General features: G+C 48.5%; 1 protein-coding gene across 1 annotated transcript in view; it reads left to right on the forward strand.

Moving 5' to 3' along the window:
* Nucleotides 1-15,370, forward strand: part of LOC141476695 (E3 ubiquitin-protein ligase ARK2C-like) — a 55,797-nt gene that overhangs the window by 35,783 nt on the left and 4,644 nt on the right. Inside the window, exons 2-7 of the mRNA XM_074165505.1 lie at nucleotides 5,524-5,833; nucleotides 8,448-8,573; nucleotides 11,964-12,093; nucleotides 13,068-13,172; nucleotides 13,894-13,989; nucleotides 15,166-15,272. Coding sequence (XP_074021606.1) covers nucleotides 5,524-5,833; nucleotides 8,448-8,573; nucleotides 11,964-12,093; nucleotides 13,068-13,172; nucleotides 13,894-13,989; nucleotides 15,166-15,272 — 874 coding nt within the window. The remainder of the gene's footprint in view (nucleotides 1-5,523; nucleotides 5,834-8,447; nucleotides 8,574-11,963; nucleotides 12,094-13,067; nucleotides 13,173-13,893; nucleotides 13,990-15,165; nucleotides 15,273-15,370) is intronic.

The following is a 15,370-nucleotide window of genomic DNA, read 5'->3' on the forward strand; positions in this document are numbered from 1 at the left end:
TTGTGGTGTTGCTCAGCTTGAGCAATGGGCTAGGGCAGCACAGGATCCCTATTTCACCTTTACCTGTTGGTGAGGTACAGTGAATTGGGGCCAAGCTGATGGCAGCAAATATAACCTGCAGTACCAGGGATGGGGTACATGGATGGCTCATGGGTCTGGGTTTGCAGGTCTGTTGCTGGGGGACAGTGGGTCTGATCCCACCTCCTCTGGTTTTAATTAATAGAGTAGCCAAATAATGCTGTTATCTGGCAGTATGAGAAATTATCACCTTAAGTTCTGCTCCTGGTGGCATATGTTACCTGCTGCCTCTCTTGGAGGGGATTAGATTAGGGGCAGAGGATTAGATTGTATTTAAGAGATGCTGTGTGTAATTAGTTATGCACAGTTTTTCAAACTATTCCTTTCTGTTAGGTCTTTTCCTGTTGTTTCTCTTGCTGGCATCTGGCTTGCTTTATGTATTTCCCATTTCCACACGGACACGAACAGAAAGCACTTGGGGCTCCCTGAGCTGCTGTGATGGACTGCTGTCTTCCTGGAGCCTGGGTTAAGAACGTCACCAGGAAACTTCCTGGATTAGTATGGTCCTCAGACTATTATCCATTATTGATTTTCCATGAAGGTGCAGAGAAATCTGCGACTCGCAATTCACGAGCAATAAAAAGAGACTTCAGGGAGTTGGGAGGGTTGGTAAGGGAAACTGGGGCACAGGATATTTTTTCATCACTTCTTCCAGTTGTGGGCAATGACGCTGGGAGGAACAAACTAATCCAGTCAATCAATACATGGCTCCGTGGCTGGTGTCACCGCCATAACTTTGGTTTCTTTGACAATGGATTGGCCTATACAGCACCGGGCTTGTTGACAGGAAATGGAAGATGCCACTCTCTCAAAGGGGGAAGAGGGTCTTTGCCCAAGAGATTGCAGGGTTGATTGACAGGGCTTTAAACTAGATGTGAAGGGGGAGAGGGATAATATCAGGCTTGTCTGTGACAAGCTGTGGGGTATCTCATCAGGGTTAGAGGAACAGGGTGCTAGTAAGGGCCTTCAGCCTGTTGCCCTGAGGCAGGTTGGTGACACTGCACTACAGTCAAAGTCTTATGGAGATGAGCCAGCAGCTCCTGAGGTAGTTGAAGTCAACAGAGAAACACCTGTGAGACACCTCAAGGGGTGTTCCTCTAAGAAGGTGACACAGCCAACAGCCCAGCTGAAGCGCCTCTACATGAATGCATGCAGCATGGGCAACAAACAGGAGGAGTTGGAAGCTACTGTGCTGCTGGAAAGCTATGATATAGTGGCCATCACTGAAACCTGGTGGGATGAATCCTATGACTGGAGTGTGGCTACTGAGGGCTACAAGATGTTCAGAAGGGACAGGCAAGGAAGGAGGGGCGGAGGTGTTGCCCTCTATGTTAAGGAATGGATAGAGAGTGAGGAGATGTCCCTAAAGCCCTCCCTGGGGGTCAGATGAAGAGAGAGTTGAGAGCTTGTGGGTGAGGATTAAGGGGCAGGCCAATATGAGGGACACTGTTGTGGGTGTTTATTACAGGCCACCTGATCAGGATGGGGAAGTTGATGAGGCCTTTTACAGTCAGCTCAAAGTAGCCTCGCAATCACAGGCCTTGGTTCTCGTGGGGGACTTGAATCACCCTGATGTCTGCTGGGAAGGCTACACAGCCAGGCATGTACAGTCCAGGAGGTTCCTCCAGTGTATTGATGATAACTTCTTGACTCAGGTGGTGGAGGAGCCAATGAGGAGAGAAGCACTACTGGACCTAGTGCTGACAAAGAAAGAGGGACTGGTGGAGGACATAAAGGTTGGGGGCAGCCTTGGCTGCAGTGACCATGAAAAGATAGAGTTCAGGATCGTGGGTAGTATGCGCAAAACAACAAGTAGGACTTAAACCTTGGATTTCAGGAGGGCTAACTTTGACCTCATCAAGAAACAGCTAGGAAAAATCCCCTGGGTTAGGGCTCTGGAAGGTAGAGGGGCTCGAGAGCTGGTTGACATTGAAATATCGCTTTCTCCAAGCCCAGGATCAGTGCATCCCTAAGAGAAAATCAGGCAAAGGAAGCAGGAGACCTGCGTGGTTGAGCAGGGAGCTTCTGAAAAAGCTCAAGTGGAAGAAGGAAGTTTACACTGAGTGGAAGAAGGAACTGACCACTTGGGAAGATTACAAGAATGCCATCAGAGTATGCAGGGATGAAACAAGGAAAGCCAAGGCCTCCTTGGAATTAAAATTGGCAAGGGATGTCAAAGTCAACAAGAAGGGTTTTCTCAAGTATATTGGAGGCAAAAGGAAAACTAGAGAAAATGTGGGCCCGCTGTTGAATGAGATGGGTGCCATGGTGGCAGAAGATGCAGAAAAGGTGAAGTTGCTGAATGCCTCCTTTGCTTCAGTCTTTACTGCTCAGGCCAGCCCTCAGGAGTCCCAGAATTTGGAGGTAACAGAGAAAGTCTGGATGAAGGAAGACTTCCCCTTGGTTGAGGAAGATCAAGTTAGAGATCAGTAAAGTAAACTGGATATCCGCAAGTCCATGGGTCCTGATAGGATGCACCCACGAGTGCTGAGGGAGCTGGAAGAAATCATTGCTCTCCATCATCTTTGAAAGGTCCTGGAGAACAGACAAGGTGCCCGAGGACTGGAGGAAAGCCAATGTCACTCCGGTCTTCAAAAGGGGCAAGAAGGAGGACCCAGGAAACTACAGGCTGGTCAGCCTCACCTCCGTCCCTGAAAAGATGATGGAACGGCTCGTTCTGTGCGTCATCTCAAAGCATGTGGAGGAAAAGAAAGCTATCAGAAGTAGTCAACACGGATTCACCAAGGGGAAATCATGTCTGACTAACCTGATAGCCTTCTACGATGGCTACGATGACTGGTTGGATAGATGAGGGGAGGGTGGTGGATGTTGTCTACCTTGACTTCAGCAAAGCTTTTTTTGACACAGTCTCCCACAGCATCCTCATAGGTAAGCTCAGGAAGTAAGGGTTAGATGAGTGGACAGTGAGGTGGATTGAAAACTGGCTGAAAGACAGAGCTCAGAGGGTCGTGATTAGGGGCACACAATCTAGTTGGAGGGCCGTAACAAGTGGTGTTCCCCAGGGGTCAGTACTGGGTCCAGTCCTCTTCAATATATTCATCAGTGACCTGGATGAAGGGATGGAATGTACCCTCACCAGCAAGTTTGCTGATGACACAGAACTGGGAGGGGTGGCTGACACACCAGAAAGCTGTGCCGCCATACAGCGAGACCTGGACAGGCTGGAGAGTTGGGCAGAGGAACCTGATGAAATTCAACAAGGGCAAGTGTAGGGTGCTGCACCTGGGGAGGAATAACCCCATGCACCAGTACAGGTTGGGGGCTGACCTGCTGGAGAGCAGCTCTGAGGAAAAAGACCTGGGAGTCCTGGTGGACAGCAGGATGACCATGAGCCAGCAATGTGCCCTTGTGGCCAAGAAGGCCAATGGCATCCTGGGGTGCATCAGGAAGAGTGCGGCCAGCAGGTCACAGGCCCTCTACTCTGCCCTGGTGAGGCCCCATCTGGAGTACTGTGTCCAGTTCTGGGCTCCCCAGTTCAAGAAGGGCAGGGAATTGCTGGAGAGGGTACAGCAGAGGACCACAAAGATGATTAGGGGCCTGGAGCATCTCTCTGATGAGGAAAGGCTGAGGGACTTGGGTCTTTAGTCTGGAGAAGAGAAGACTGAGGGGGTATCTGATCAAAACCTATACATTCTTAAAGGGTGGGTGTCAAGAGGATGGGGCCAGTCTTTTTTCAGTGGTGCCCAGTGACAGGACAAGAAGAAATGGGCACAAACTTGAACATAAGAAGTTCCATCTAAACATGAGGAGGAACTTCTTCACTTTGAGTGTGGCAGAGCACTGGAATAGGCTGCCCAGAGAGGTGGTGGCGTCTCCATCGCTGGAGACACTCAAAACCCACCTGGACACGTTCCTGTGCAACCTGCTCTAGGTGGACCTGCTTTGGCAGGGGGGTTGGACCAGATGATCTCCAGAGGTCCCTTCCAGCCCCATATCATTCTGTGATTCTGTGACTGGCCCTGCCTGCTGGCAGAAGGGAGATGTGAGCAGAAGGCATCTGGGTGAAGAAGGCATTGTGGATATGTCTGGCTCGTGTCTTGGGATGACAGTCAGTGTCTTTTTGTCCTGTTTTTCCTGGATTTAAAAAAAAAAAATAAAGAGAAGTTTTTAGGGAGATGAGATGTTCAGAAGACTGCAGAAAAGGGTAGGTGTCCTATCTTGGGGCTGATCCTCAGGAAAGAGGCATCTCTAATAGCCTCACTTGGGTCTCATCCTTCACCTCTGAGCTGCATTTCTCCCTCATTTAAGAGCCAAACGTTTTGCTGTGATGCCTGTAAATGCCCCGGCAATGTAGGAATTAACGTGCTGTATTGGGCCAAGGACTCATCCAAGCAAGGATCTTGAGGGAGGTGTGAGCCAGTGCCAGATGTTTTGCAAAAAGCCTCCCCTATGGATACCTTTCACACCTCATTTCTTCCTCATTCCCACCAGTTTCATAGCTGGTCTCATAGCAGTCCGTGTTGTGTTTCCCACAGCTGCTCTCTCCCTGCATACAGCTCATCAGGACGGGCTATTGAAGTGTCTCAGCAAAGACCCACGGTATTAATCCCGGATCTCAGAGGTGAAAGGTGTCTCATTCACGTCCTGCAGTCAGCAAGAGATGCTTTCTTAGAGCAGAGATTATTTACTTGCCTGTGAGACATTTTTAGACAGGCAAAGAAATACCTTGAATTGCATGGAAAGTTAGTGATCTTTGAAAATTTCAGTGAGCTCATAACCCATTAAAATATATTTTAGAAAACAGATTTTTTTTAAAAAAACATTTTTTAAAATGTTGAGGCTTTTTCATCGAATCACAGAATGGTTTGGGTTGGAAGGGACCTTTAAAGGCCATCTAGTCCAAACCCCCCTGCCATGAGCAGGGACATCTTCAACTAGATCAGGCTGCTCAGAGCCCAGTCCAACCTGACCGGGAATGTTTCCAGGGATGGGGCATCTACCACTTCTCTGGGCAACCCGGGCCAGTGTTTTACCACCCTCAGCATAAAACATTTCTTCTTATATCTAGTCTGAATCTACTTTTAGTTTAAAACCATTACCCTTTGTATTATTGCTGCAGGCCCTACTAAAATTTTTGTTCTTTTTCTCTTTAAGACAGGCAAACCAAAACAAGCTGAACAGTTTTCATCAATATTCACTTCATTTTGGAACCAAAATGTCACTTTGAACCCAAACCCATGTTTTGGTTCTAATGTTTTTTGGAGGAGAAAAACTATCTGTCAAAATCATCATTTTTCCTTGAAATTCATGTTAGCTGACCTGATTTTTTTTTGTTTGTTTGGTTGGTTGGTTGGTTTTTTTAAACTCTTTTGGCAGAGGAGAGAAAGAGCTGTTTGCCCAATTCTTGCCCTGGATGGGCAGTCAACAGGCTGGGATGCCCCAGCTGCCGCTGGCCCCTGTGACAGCTGTGCTCTTCTCTTCCAGGTGCTCCTTTTCAAAGGTCTCAGCATCCCCATGCTACCTCCTGCCGGCACTTCCACCTGGGTCCCCAGCCTCAGCTCTCCGCTGACTTCACCCTGCCTCACACGGTGCAGCCCCAGCCGGGGCTGACCCCTAACATGGCCCCTGCGCACCAGCACAGTGGTCCCCTGCACCAGCCCCTGGCACCGGTGCCAGCCCTGCCCTTCCAGGATGTGGCCGGATCTTCCTTCCTACCTCAGACACTTCACCAGCAATACCTCCTCCAGCAGCAGCTCCTTGAGGCACAGCACCACCGGCTCATGCCCCATCCCAGGTAAGAGGGTCTTACTCTTCCTGAAGGATGCTGAGAAGCTACATCAGCCTCACTTGAGCAAAGTGGTTTCTGCAAAGCCCCGGCAGTACGTGCTGGTAACGTTGGGTTTTCTTCACAAGTTCACCTGTGTAACCCTAAAATGCATCCACCAGAAGGTACTGCAGGGCAGGTTGCACCTGCAGGTGTACCTTTCTCATGGGGATCCATACTGCGCTCATCTAGTATGTCCCAAGATCACCTATTATGAGCAGGACTAGGGCAGTGACCATACCCCTGTACTCAGCACTGATGAGGCCCTACCTCGAGTGCTGTGTCCAGTTTTGGGTCTCTCACAGCAAGGAAGACATTGAGGTGCTGGAGTGTGTCCAGAGAAGGGCAATGAGGCTGATGAGGGGTCTGGAGAACAAGTCTTGTGAGGAGCAGCTGAGGGAGCTGGGGTTGTTTAGTATGGAGAAAAGGAGGCTGAGGGGAGACCTTATCACTCTCTACAACTCCCTGAAAGGAGGTTGTAGAGAGGTGGGGGTTGGTCTCTTCTCCCAAGGAACAGGCAATAGGACAAGAGGAAACAGCCTCAAGTTGCACCAGGGGAGGTTTAGGATGGATATTAGGAAAAATTTCTTCACCAAAAGGGTTGTCAAGCCTTGGAACAGGCTGCCCAGGGAAGCAGTGGAGTCACCATTCCTAGAGATATTTAAAAGATGGGCAGACGTGCTGAGGGACATGGTTTAGTGATGGTTTTGTCAGTGTTAGGTTGATGGTTGGACTAGATGACCTGAAAGGTCCCTTCCAACCTAGACAATTCTATGATTCTGTGATTCTGTTATTGTAGGAGAATCACGGTAGTAACACCTTGATTTTGAAGTGAACCTGTCCTGCGTGGTAGAGAGACCGATAGACTACATGTACAAGCTGTCTCCTTGCAGCTGCTGTTTTAAAACCATGGAAGAGATTGTAACCACCTGTCCTGTCAGGTTTTGCACATAAAGAGTTTGCTCCTCTGGGTCTAGGTAGGCTTCCCAGATCTAGGAGGGAATGATGTTGTTGACCTGTAGCACATTCAATCACAGATAGCAGCCTAAATTCAGACTGGGCTGAAGACTGCAGAGAGAATTACTGTAATTCAGCAGAGGTGGAAATGGATGACTGGCCTTGTTCTGATTGTGTTTCTTGAGAGAGGGATTTAGATATCATGTAGGAGAGGAGAGGGTTTTTTTTTTGGAAACATATGGAAGTTATTTGTGGGTTGTACCCATGGATCAAGAATCAGAGGATGAGTCTTTGCAATAATGCTTCATTTGGAAAGAATGCTGCAGATGGAAAACACTTTCTTTCCATACCCTTTCTGTCTGAAAATTGCGTGTTCTCATCCTTGTTTTGTTTTGCATAAGCTGGATTTTAGGTGGATTTAATGATTAGTTAATAATTGGGTAGCAAATATGTGTGAGGCTGAGGCACCGATGATACAAGTGTTTATCTCTTAGTCATAAGCTGAATTCAAATAAAAGCAGGGAGCAGAATTCCATGCAGAAGCTGCTTTGGTAAATGCTGTCAGTGTTCTGTTTGCAAGTGGATTGTGGTGTGGAAATGGGCAGGAACACCTTGTCTGGTCTCTGAAAGCACAGCTGCATTGGCGGAGGGTGTCAAAAACCTTACAGGTGTGGGGCACGAGGTCCCAGTAATGGCATTCTGGGTTGTGCCTTCAAAAGTGAAGCCTCTGAGCTGTGGCTGCGTGAAAAATTCTTCATTTAGCAGTTCCCTGCTCCTTTTGCTCTAGTGTTTTCCTGTAGATTTACTTTGCCATGGCTCCACTGGTAAGCAGGGACTCAGCAGGGAGCAGGCGGTACGAGCCTGTTTGTAGTGCAAACCCTGCTTGTACCTTGTCTCTATCCAGGTGTGAATGTTGATCAAGCAGCACAGATTCTTCCCCCAAGTAGTTCAAATGGGCAATAATCATGAGAAGAGGCTCAAATCCCTAGAAAAACCTTGCTATATTTTCCACCACGTTCCTTTCCCTGCCTGCAAAGGCAGCCGAGCTGGGGGAGGAGGAGCTGGATCCCAGCCTGGCCTGTCCATCACTCAGAGAAATGTTGGCAAAGGCCAGCGAGAGTAAATTCTGCTTTCAGTTACTCCTGAGTAATCCTGTTATGAATGAGGTTCCCCAGGATTTTATGGACTGCACAGGGAGGCGAGACAACCTGCAGCTTCTTTATGATGATGGATAATGGCCGAACCAGGGACACGTTTTATCTCGTGCGTTGTTTTTGGGGCTGACAGTGGAGAAAAGCAAATAGTGCAAATGGCACAAAGCTGCTAAGGAAGAAGTAGTTTGGTTTCCTCTTTTTCTCTCCATGTTGCCACCAAAGAGCTTCTCCTGTAACTTGTAGGTGCTGCAGGGGGTGAGCAGAGGTCTGCCTTATGTCCGTGGTGACCACGAGTAAATGACACAGCTCTGGGTTCCTCTTCCCATCCTCCCTGACACCTGCCTGGACACATATTCACAAGCCCAACCGTTTGGGTTTTCCTCTGGTGTACTGACATGGGCTCGGAGCAGGAGCCATAGGTACCAGTGCCTCCTGCATGGCTGACTCTCTTGCTGGTCTCCTCCTCCCCACAGGCGGGCTCAAGAGCGCATGTCCGTTCAGCCTCACCGGCTACACCCCAGCTTTGACTTCAGCCACCAACTGCAAACTCCACAACCCATGGGGCCCCAGCCCAGGTATTTAGCCGAAGGCACAGACTGGTAAGTCTTCCACATTTCACTCGTGCGTTGAATGAGGTGGTTAAAAAGTACTGGGGAGGCTGTAAGGGTTGCTGAATGTTATCATGGATCAATGCTTTCATGAAAGCCAATGGTACAGCTCAACAGATACAATGTGGGGAGCATGCAATGGGAAAACTCTACCTCTGGAAGGGCCATGGGTGTGTGCTAAAGCTTTTATGCATGTATAGGATAACATTGAGACATTGATATTGCCCATAACTCTCCATCTATGGATGTAGAGTGCAGACATTAATTTCCTCCAGGGGCTTCTCCTGCTGCAGGGCACAGCCAGGGTCTTTTTCCTGTAGACCAACATCTCTGCCTGAACTAGATCTTCTGCTGTCCACAAGGCACTCAAAAAAAAAGTAGCCACAACTTTTTCTGTGGTCTATATTAGGGAGCATGGTGCGGCCCTGCCCCACAGGGTGGCGTGAATGAATTAATAGCTGTTAATCGTTCTCCCACTGTAGTGTTCGATACCCTGGAAAAGCTGAGCAGAGAATTGATCGTTTTGTTTTCAGAGCAGGTTTTATAAGGTAATGAGGTACTGGGCACTACTTGGAAGAATAAGAAAATAAAAGCATACTTCAGAGTAGCTGCCTGTTAGCTGAGCAAAGTCCATTCTGTGCACTGAATGGAAAAAATAGCATGTGCATATGTAATTAGAAACAATCGCAATGTGTATGCACAATGGGACCGAAATAAAATGTCACAGGAAATCTTGATTATGGCATTTCCTAACATATGAGCACTCTGCTCTGCAAATGGAGAGTCCTTTTAACACAGGGGGAATGTGTTCCCCCTCCGGGGTAATAATATGCAACCTAAAATATGGCCAGAGCCTTCTGCCATTTTCTTCTCAGGTGTTCCCATTACTGGTACCACAGTGAGCTGAATTTGGCTGGGATGACATTGTTCAGATCAATTTGTGAAGCGGTTCACGTACCATCTGGAAAGAGCCATTCTTTCTGCCTCTCTTTCAGCACAGAGTGTTTAATTATATTCATTAGAAGGATCTGATAAAACATCACTTTGTTTCCCTCCTCCTCCCTCCTTTTCCCCCCTGCGTTGCTCCATCGCCTTATAAAAACCTGAGGAGTGGGGATGACAGAAATCATATACTGTGTGTATATATGTGGGTGACTCACTTCCCCTCGGGGCACATGTACAGTTTTGCCCAGCGACAGATATAAAAACTTTTCTCTAATGTGTTACTACCGCATGAGGAGCAGTGGTACTTGCTTGGGGGTAGTAGGTGGTAGGCACTGTTGCGGGAAATGGGGAAGGAAGATCTAAAGGTGATCAGTCATCACGGACAGCCCAACCTCGATGAAAAATCTTCTGGTGATGAAGAAATAAACTCCCATTTGGTTCCTTAGATCATCTTCTGCATATGCATTTAGTGACCATCATCCAACCTGTTATCTGGGTCCTTATCTTTCACTTTTTGGTTGTTGGTGGCCCGTGTACCATAGCCATCATGGCTCTTGAACCTCACATCTGAGCATCAAGGTGCTGTACAGTTGTCCATGTAGCACAGGCTGGAAGGCGATGGTTAGTTTTGGTTTTCTGCAGCTAATGTGCTTTGCTTATTCACCCGCAAACTCTGAGAAAACACCATTCCATGTGATGTTCTGCTTTGGGCCCTTCTGTAGACCCACAGCATCACTTTCAGGAGCCTCGATATCTGATTTTAAGGCTCTAGATGTACCAGTGCACAAACAGTTCCGCAGTGCTGTTATTGCAATTACTTGTGCAAGTTAATAATGGCTTTTCATCTTTGAGAGATCTCTTCGGTCCTTGATCTCAAAGCACCCTGTGGATAGTTGCATCTGTTTTGTAGACAGGGAATATGGGAAGGGAGGGACAAAACAGTCGAGGTCATGCATCAGGCCAGTGGCAGGGCTGGGAATGGACCCAAAGCCTCCTGATTTCCAGTCGAGCCTTCCATCCACCTGGGATCAGTCTTCAGCAACTGGATAAATATGCAAAATTGTGACACAGGAGCTGGAAAATGCCCAGTCCTGTGGATTCTCACCCTGGTTGTGTTCCTGCCAGTTGCCTGCTGTGTTTTGTCCTCTGCCAGGTTTTGTCTGTCTAGCACATGGCTAGCACAGGGCTAGCAAAGACAGTCCATCTCTTTGCTTTAGCTTGGTGTGGGGTGCCTTATTAGGGGTTCTAGAGCTTCTGCCTGGTTCACAGGCTGTTCTGGGTAAATGATTTCTGCATTTACTGTCCCCTTACATCCGTTCTCTGCTGTTGGGTTGCTCCTAACAAGCCACCCCTGTGCTCTAATTAGCTTAGCTTTGGCAAATGTGAAGACAATGGTTATTAGAGCGCCGGCTTTTGTAATTATGATAAAGTGAGCGATGTTCAAAGCACTTGTTTGCTGAGAGACTCTTTCGCTGGAGAGACAAGGGATCAGCTAATTGGATTATAGATGGAGATGCTGCATGAAGTCTCCTCCTGTCCCCTCCACACAGCCTGGGGATGGGGTTGCAGTTTGTCTCTGCGTGCTGGATTGGGCAGAGCTGCGGCATTTGCTGAGATCGTGGTCATGCCAAGTCCTGGGATTGAGCTGGGTTGTTTTTCTGGAGGGACAAAGTGCCCAAACTCACCAAGCTGAGCCCTAGATCTGTTTACCTGGGCCAGGCTGCTTGCAGGCAAGTGGGACCATTGGGGATGTCCTGCTTCATTGGCATTGGCCTGCTGGTCGTGTGACACCATTTCCTATAGCAGTCCCATCCAGAAATGTCTTAAAACTTTTACATTTTCTGCACAAACAGCAGTTCTGGAGTTCCCCAAGGCTGGGTTCAGGCAAGGTGCAGTCTTCCTTGTCTCCTCGGGTCCTACCATGACTTGGGCTGGGAGACCTCCAACAAGAGCAAAGACACATCAAAAAGCCCCCAGATGGTGCCTAGATGGCTCCTAACAACTACCCAGAATGGTTCATCAGTATGTCCCCTGAGTAATTTGTTGTATTCCTGCAAAATATCCAAGGTAAAATGTAATTGTTTGCAGTGATGGCAGTACAGGGAGGACCTGGTCTGGCTGGGTTGAGTTACTGAGCCTGGGGATCGATTGGAGCCACCAAAATGCTCTTGCTCTGAAATTTTCAGGCTACATCTCTGCAGCTCTTGACCCCGGCTCACACAAATGCTAACTGGCATAAAAACAACCCCTCTCTCCTTCACACTGTCTTGGTGGGTGATTGCCCATATTGGAGGAAACTCCCTTCCAAGGTTGAGGGACCCACAGCAGCCCAGAGCCCACCAGTGGAGGTTGCCCTGTGAGCACGATTTGACTTGCTGTAAGCCATGCAATAAAAACCCTGCAGTCAAAGCCATATCTTCATCTTCGTGCCCACAGGGACCTCAGTGTGGATGTGGGACTGACTCACGCCCAGTTCCAGGTCCGGCCGGTCCCTCAGCCCTATCAGCATTACTTAGCTACACCTCGGATGCACCATTTCCCCAGAAGCACATCCTCAACACAGATGGTAAGTGAAACGCTTTTACCAAGAAATGTTTTATGCATTGTCTGCCAGAAGGTAGTCAAAATAAAGGCTGCTATCTTTCTATCACCTGTCTTCTGTGAATCCCACTTATCTCTGGCTGTGGGAGGGAGTGTCTGAAAGGATAATGTTACATCATTGCACTCTGGATTAGAGAAAGGAAAAGAAAAGCTCAGCTGCTCTGGAAAGATTCAGTCCACCACTTCCAGCACCACACTCACAAGCTGGTCTGCAAAACCTGGGCAGGATGTGAGAGACTCAGCAGTCATTGCTTATAATATTATTAATACTGGAACAAATTGTGGGCTCCCTGCATGAAGAAGGGTCGGCAGTAAGTGACTCCCTTCCCTGGGCTCAGCCCTGAGGACCATACCTCATCACATCGTTGCTCTCTACGTCAGCTTCAACGCCATCCATAAAGGATCTTGATGACCTCTTGTGCAGGTGGGGATGGGGTTTGAGGAGAAGACGGGCTGACTGGGGTCATTCACTGGCCCTTCCCCTAGCAGGGTGCTGTGTTTGGAGCAGAGCCATGCAGAGCACTGCTAATCCCTAAAGCATCCTCAGAAACCTCACGAGGGTTTTTTTTCCCCAGACCCTGACACCTATGTACTACAGCGAGGCTTAAAGAAATCAAAGCTTGGATGAAGAGAAATCCACCCATTTAAAAATAAATAAAATCTCTTTTTAAGCTAATCCATGTTGAGAGTTTGGAACTGCGCTGTTATAGCAACAGGAATTATTATAACAGTTTATTCAGAAGAAGTGCATGTTTTTAGTTATCATTTATAGGAGATATATTTAATAAAACCTTTTTTTTTTCTTATTAAAAGTCTTCCATCGGGGAAGATGTCAGTGTGCTCTTTCATTTTGAAAAGCACTAAATTTGAATCGGGGTACACGAGGGATTTCTATATGCAAGTACATGCAGCTTTATTTTTCTCCCTCACTTCTTGCAGGTTGTTCATGAAATCAGAAATTACCCTTATCCTCAGCTACAGTTATTTGCTCTTCAGGGACTGAACCCAAGCAGGCACACATCTGCTGTGCGGGAGAGCTATGAAGTACGTCTCTCGGGAACTGGAATTATTATTAAATTTTTAAGTGCTGGGAATCTATGCAAGCTCTAGCCTGAACTTGTAAGACTGTTTTGTGGCATGGCAATTGCATTGAGTCGTGCAGAAATTTTAATAATAACTGGGAAGTGAAGGGATTGAGGGGTTTTGGTAAAAGATGGTTTACACCAGGTTGCCTGAGTCTGGCTCCGGTTGATTCTGGCTCCCTTCATGTCTGTGAACAAAGTGCTCCAGTTCTACAGGGTTTTGTTTCCCAGCCTGTCAAATGGAGCTCAAATTCCACCCTAATTTCTGAATTATTGGATGTCCAGCTCTCTGCTCTCTGCCTTGAACCCTTAGTTATTGGTCCAAAAGCCAGAGCTCAGATCCATCATCAAAGCATGACTGATTTGATGAGGTGGTGAGGCACTGGAATGCCCAGAGATGCTCCATTCCCTGGAGGTGTTCAAGGCCAGACTGGATGGGGCTTTGAGCAACCTGTTCTAGTGGGAGGTGTCCCTGCCCATGTCAGGGGGGTTGGAACAAGATGATCTGTAAGGTCCCTTCCAACCCAAACCATTCTATGATTTTATGACTTGGGTTTGATGGACATTTCCACTGAGGAAAGGGCAGGAGGGAGCCTTGGTCCCCAGCAGGTAGGGTGGGCTGGTGGGACCTTGTGCCCCAGGAGCAATGCTGATGGCACTTTGCTGCTGCTCCTGTGCCACAGGAACTGCTGCAGCTGGAGGACAGGCTGGGCAGCGTGAGCCGGGGCGCCATCCAGAACACCATCGAGAGGTTCACATTCCCCCACAAGTACAAGAAGGTGAGCACCCCAAAACTGTGGCATGGCTGCCAGCCCCTCTCAGTTGGCCAAGGGTTGTGGGCATGGAACGGACAGAAGGAAGGACTTTGGTGGGTCGTAGTCCTCAGGGTTGGCAAACTGGCACCATCAATATTCCCCAAAATGGGGGAAGAATGTAAAAACCAGAATTGGTGCTTTAATATCTTGTGGGGCTCCCGGGCTGAAGTGGTGGTATAGCTCAGCTGGCTGTTTCTCACTTCTAGGCTAGGAAGCTGCGGGCCAAATTTTCAAAAGGGTCTCAACCTTCTCTCACCCAGTGAGATTTCCTCCAATTTCCCCCCTGTCTGCACCTGGTAAGAAAGCGCACACACCAAGGGGGCTTCATGGATGCAGACCCACCTCATTCTGCATGGAAGCGGTGCTGCCCGTGCACCCTGCTGTGAGGGCGCTAGCTCCATGTCTTGGGGGAGCTTGTCCTCCCCTCGTTTTGCAAGAGGTGTCTCCTCTGTTGGAGCTGATCTCCTGCCTGTAAGGAAATGGGTGCCATTTTTTTGGGGTCGTGCTAAATAGACAACTGGAAAAGTGCTTGTTTGCACTGTAATTTCACATGTTGGTCATTCCCAGCTGGGCAGTAACAAGTAGGGACATGGCATTGCCCAAGTTGGAAGTGAGTCAACTCCTGCTGCGCATCTCCTCTGACTGCATCTCCAGTGGATCCAAAAAAATTATATGAATAGGAATGGATGTATGGGGGGGAGAGAAAAGAGGAGAGCTGACAGATTAAGCACTGCCCCATGGTGCAGTGTGGGTCTGGGTCAGTAGCCAAGATGCCATGGGGCACAGTGGTTGCCCTTCCTGGCTGTGTTGGCCTCACATGCTTTGGGATCTCCAGGAGAAGCCTCCAGAAAAGGCGACTATGGGGCCATCCCCACTGCAAGGAATATGGAGGAGGTGGTGGGGGGCTGTGTTAGGGCAGCAGAGGACAGGCTGCTCCTTGAGGCGCTACCACCAGCCCCAGGAGGAAATGGGCTGACCAGCAGCATATTGGTGGCTGTTTTGTTTGGGCTGGCTTCCCCAAGCTGGAGGATCTGGCCGATAGATGAAGCTCTTATTATTTGCCTTCCTGCAACTACCCTGGTTTGGGAGAGCACTAGAAAGTCAAGTCCTAACCAAATCATGTCTTTAACTTTGCTGCAGAGAAGACCGCAGGAGGGCAAAGCCGACCAAGAGGATGGAGAGGAGTCGGACACCGACGAGAAATGCACGATCTGTCTGTCCATGCTTGAAGATGGAGAAGACGTCAGGTACGGTCCTTCCATCTGCTCCTCTGCCTCTTGATGCCATCTGAGTTGTGTTTATTTGGATTAATGCCACTGTGTGCTGGTGGGTTTGTCCCTGATAC

The sequence above is a fragment of the Numenius arquata genome, chromosome W (assembly GCF_964106895.1).
Source record: "Numenius arquata chromosome W, bNumArq3.hap1.1, whole genome shotgun sequence".
In the NCBI taxonomy this organism is placed as follows: Eukaryota; Metazoa; Chordata; class Aves; order Charadriiformes; family Scolopacidae; genus Numenius; species Numenius arquata.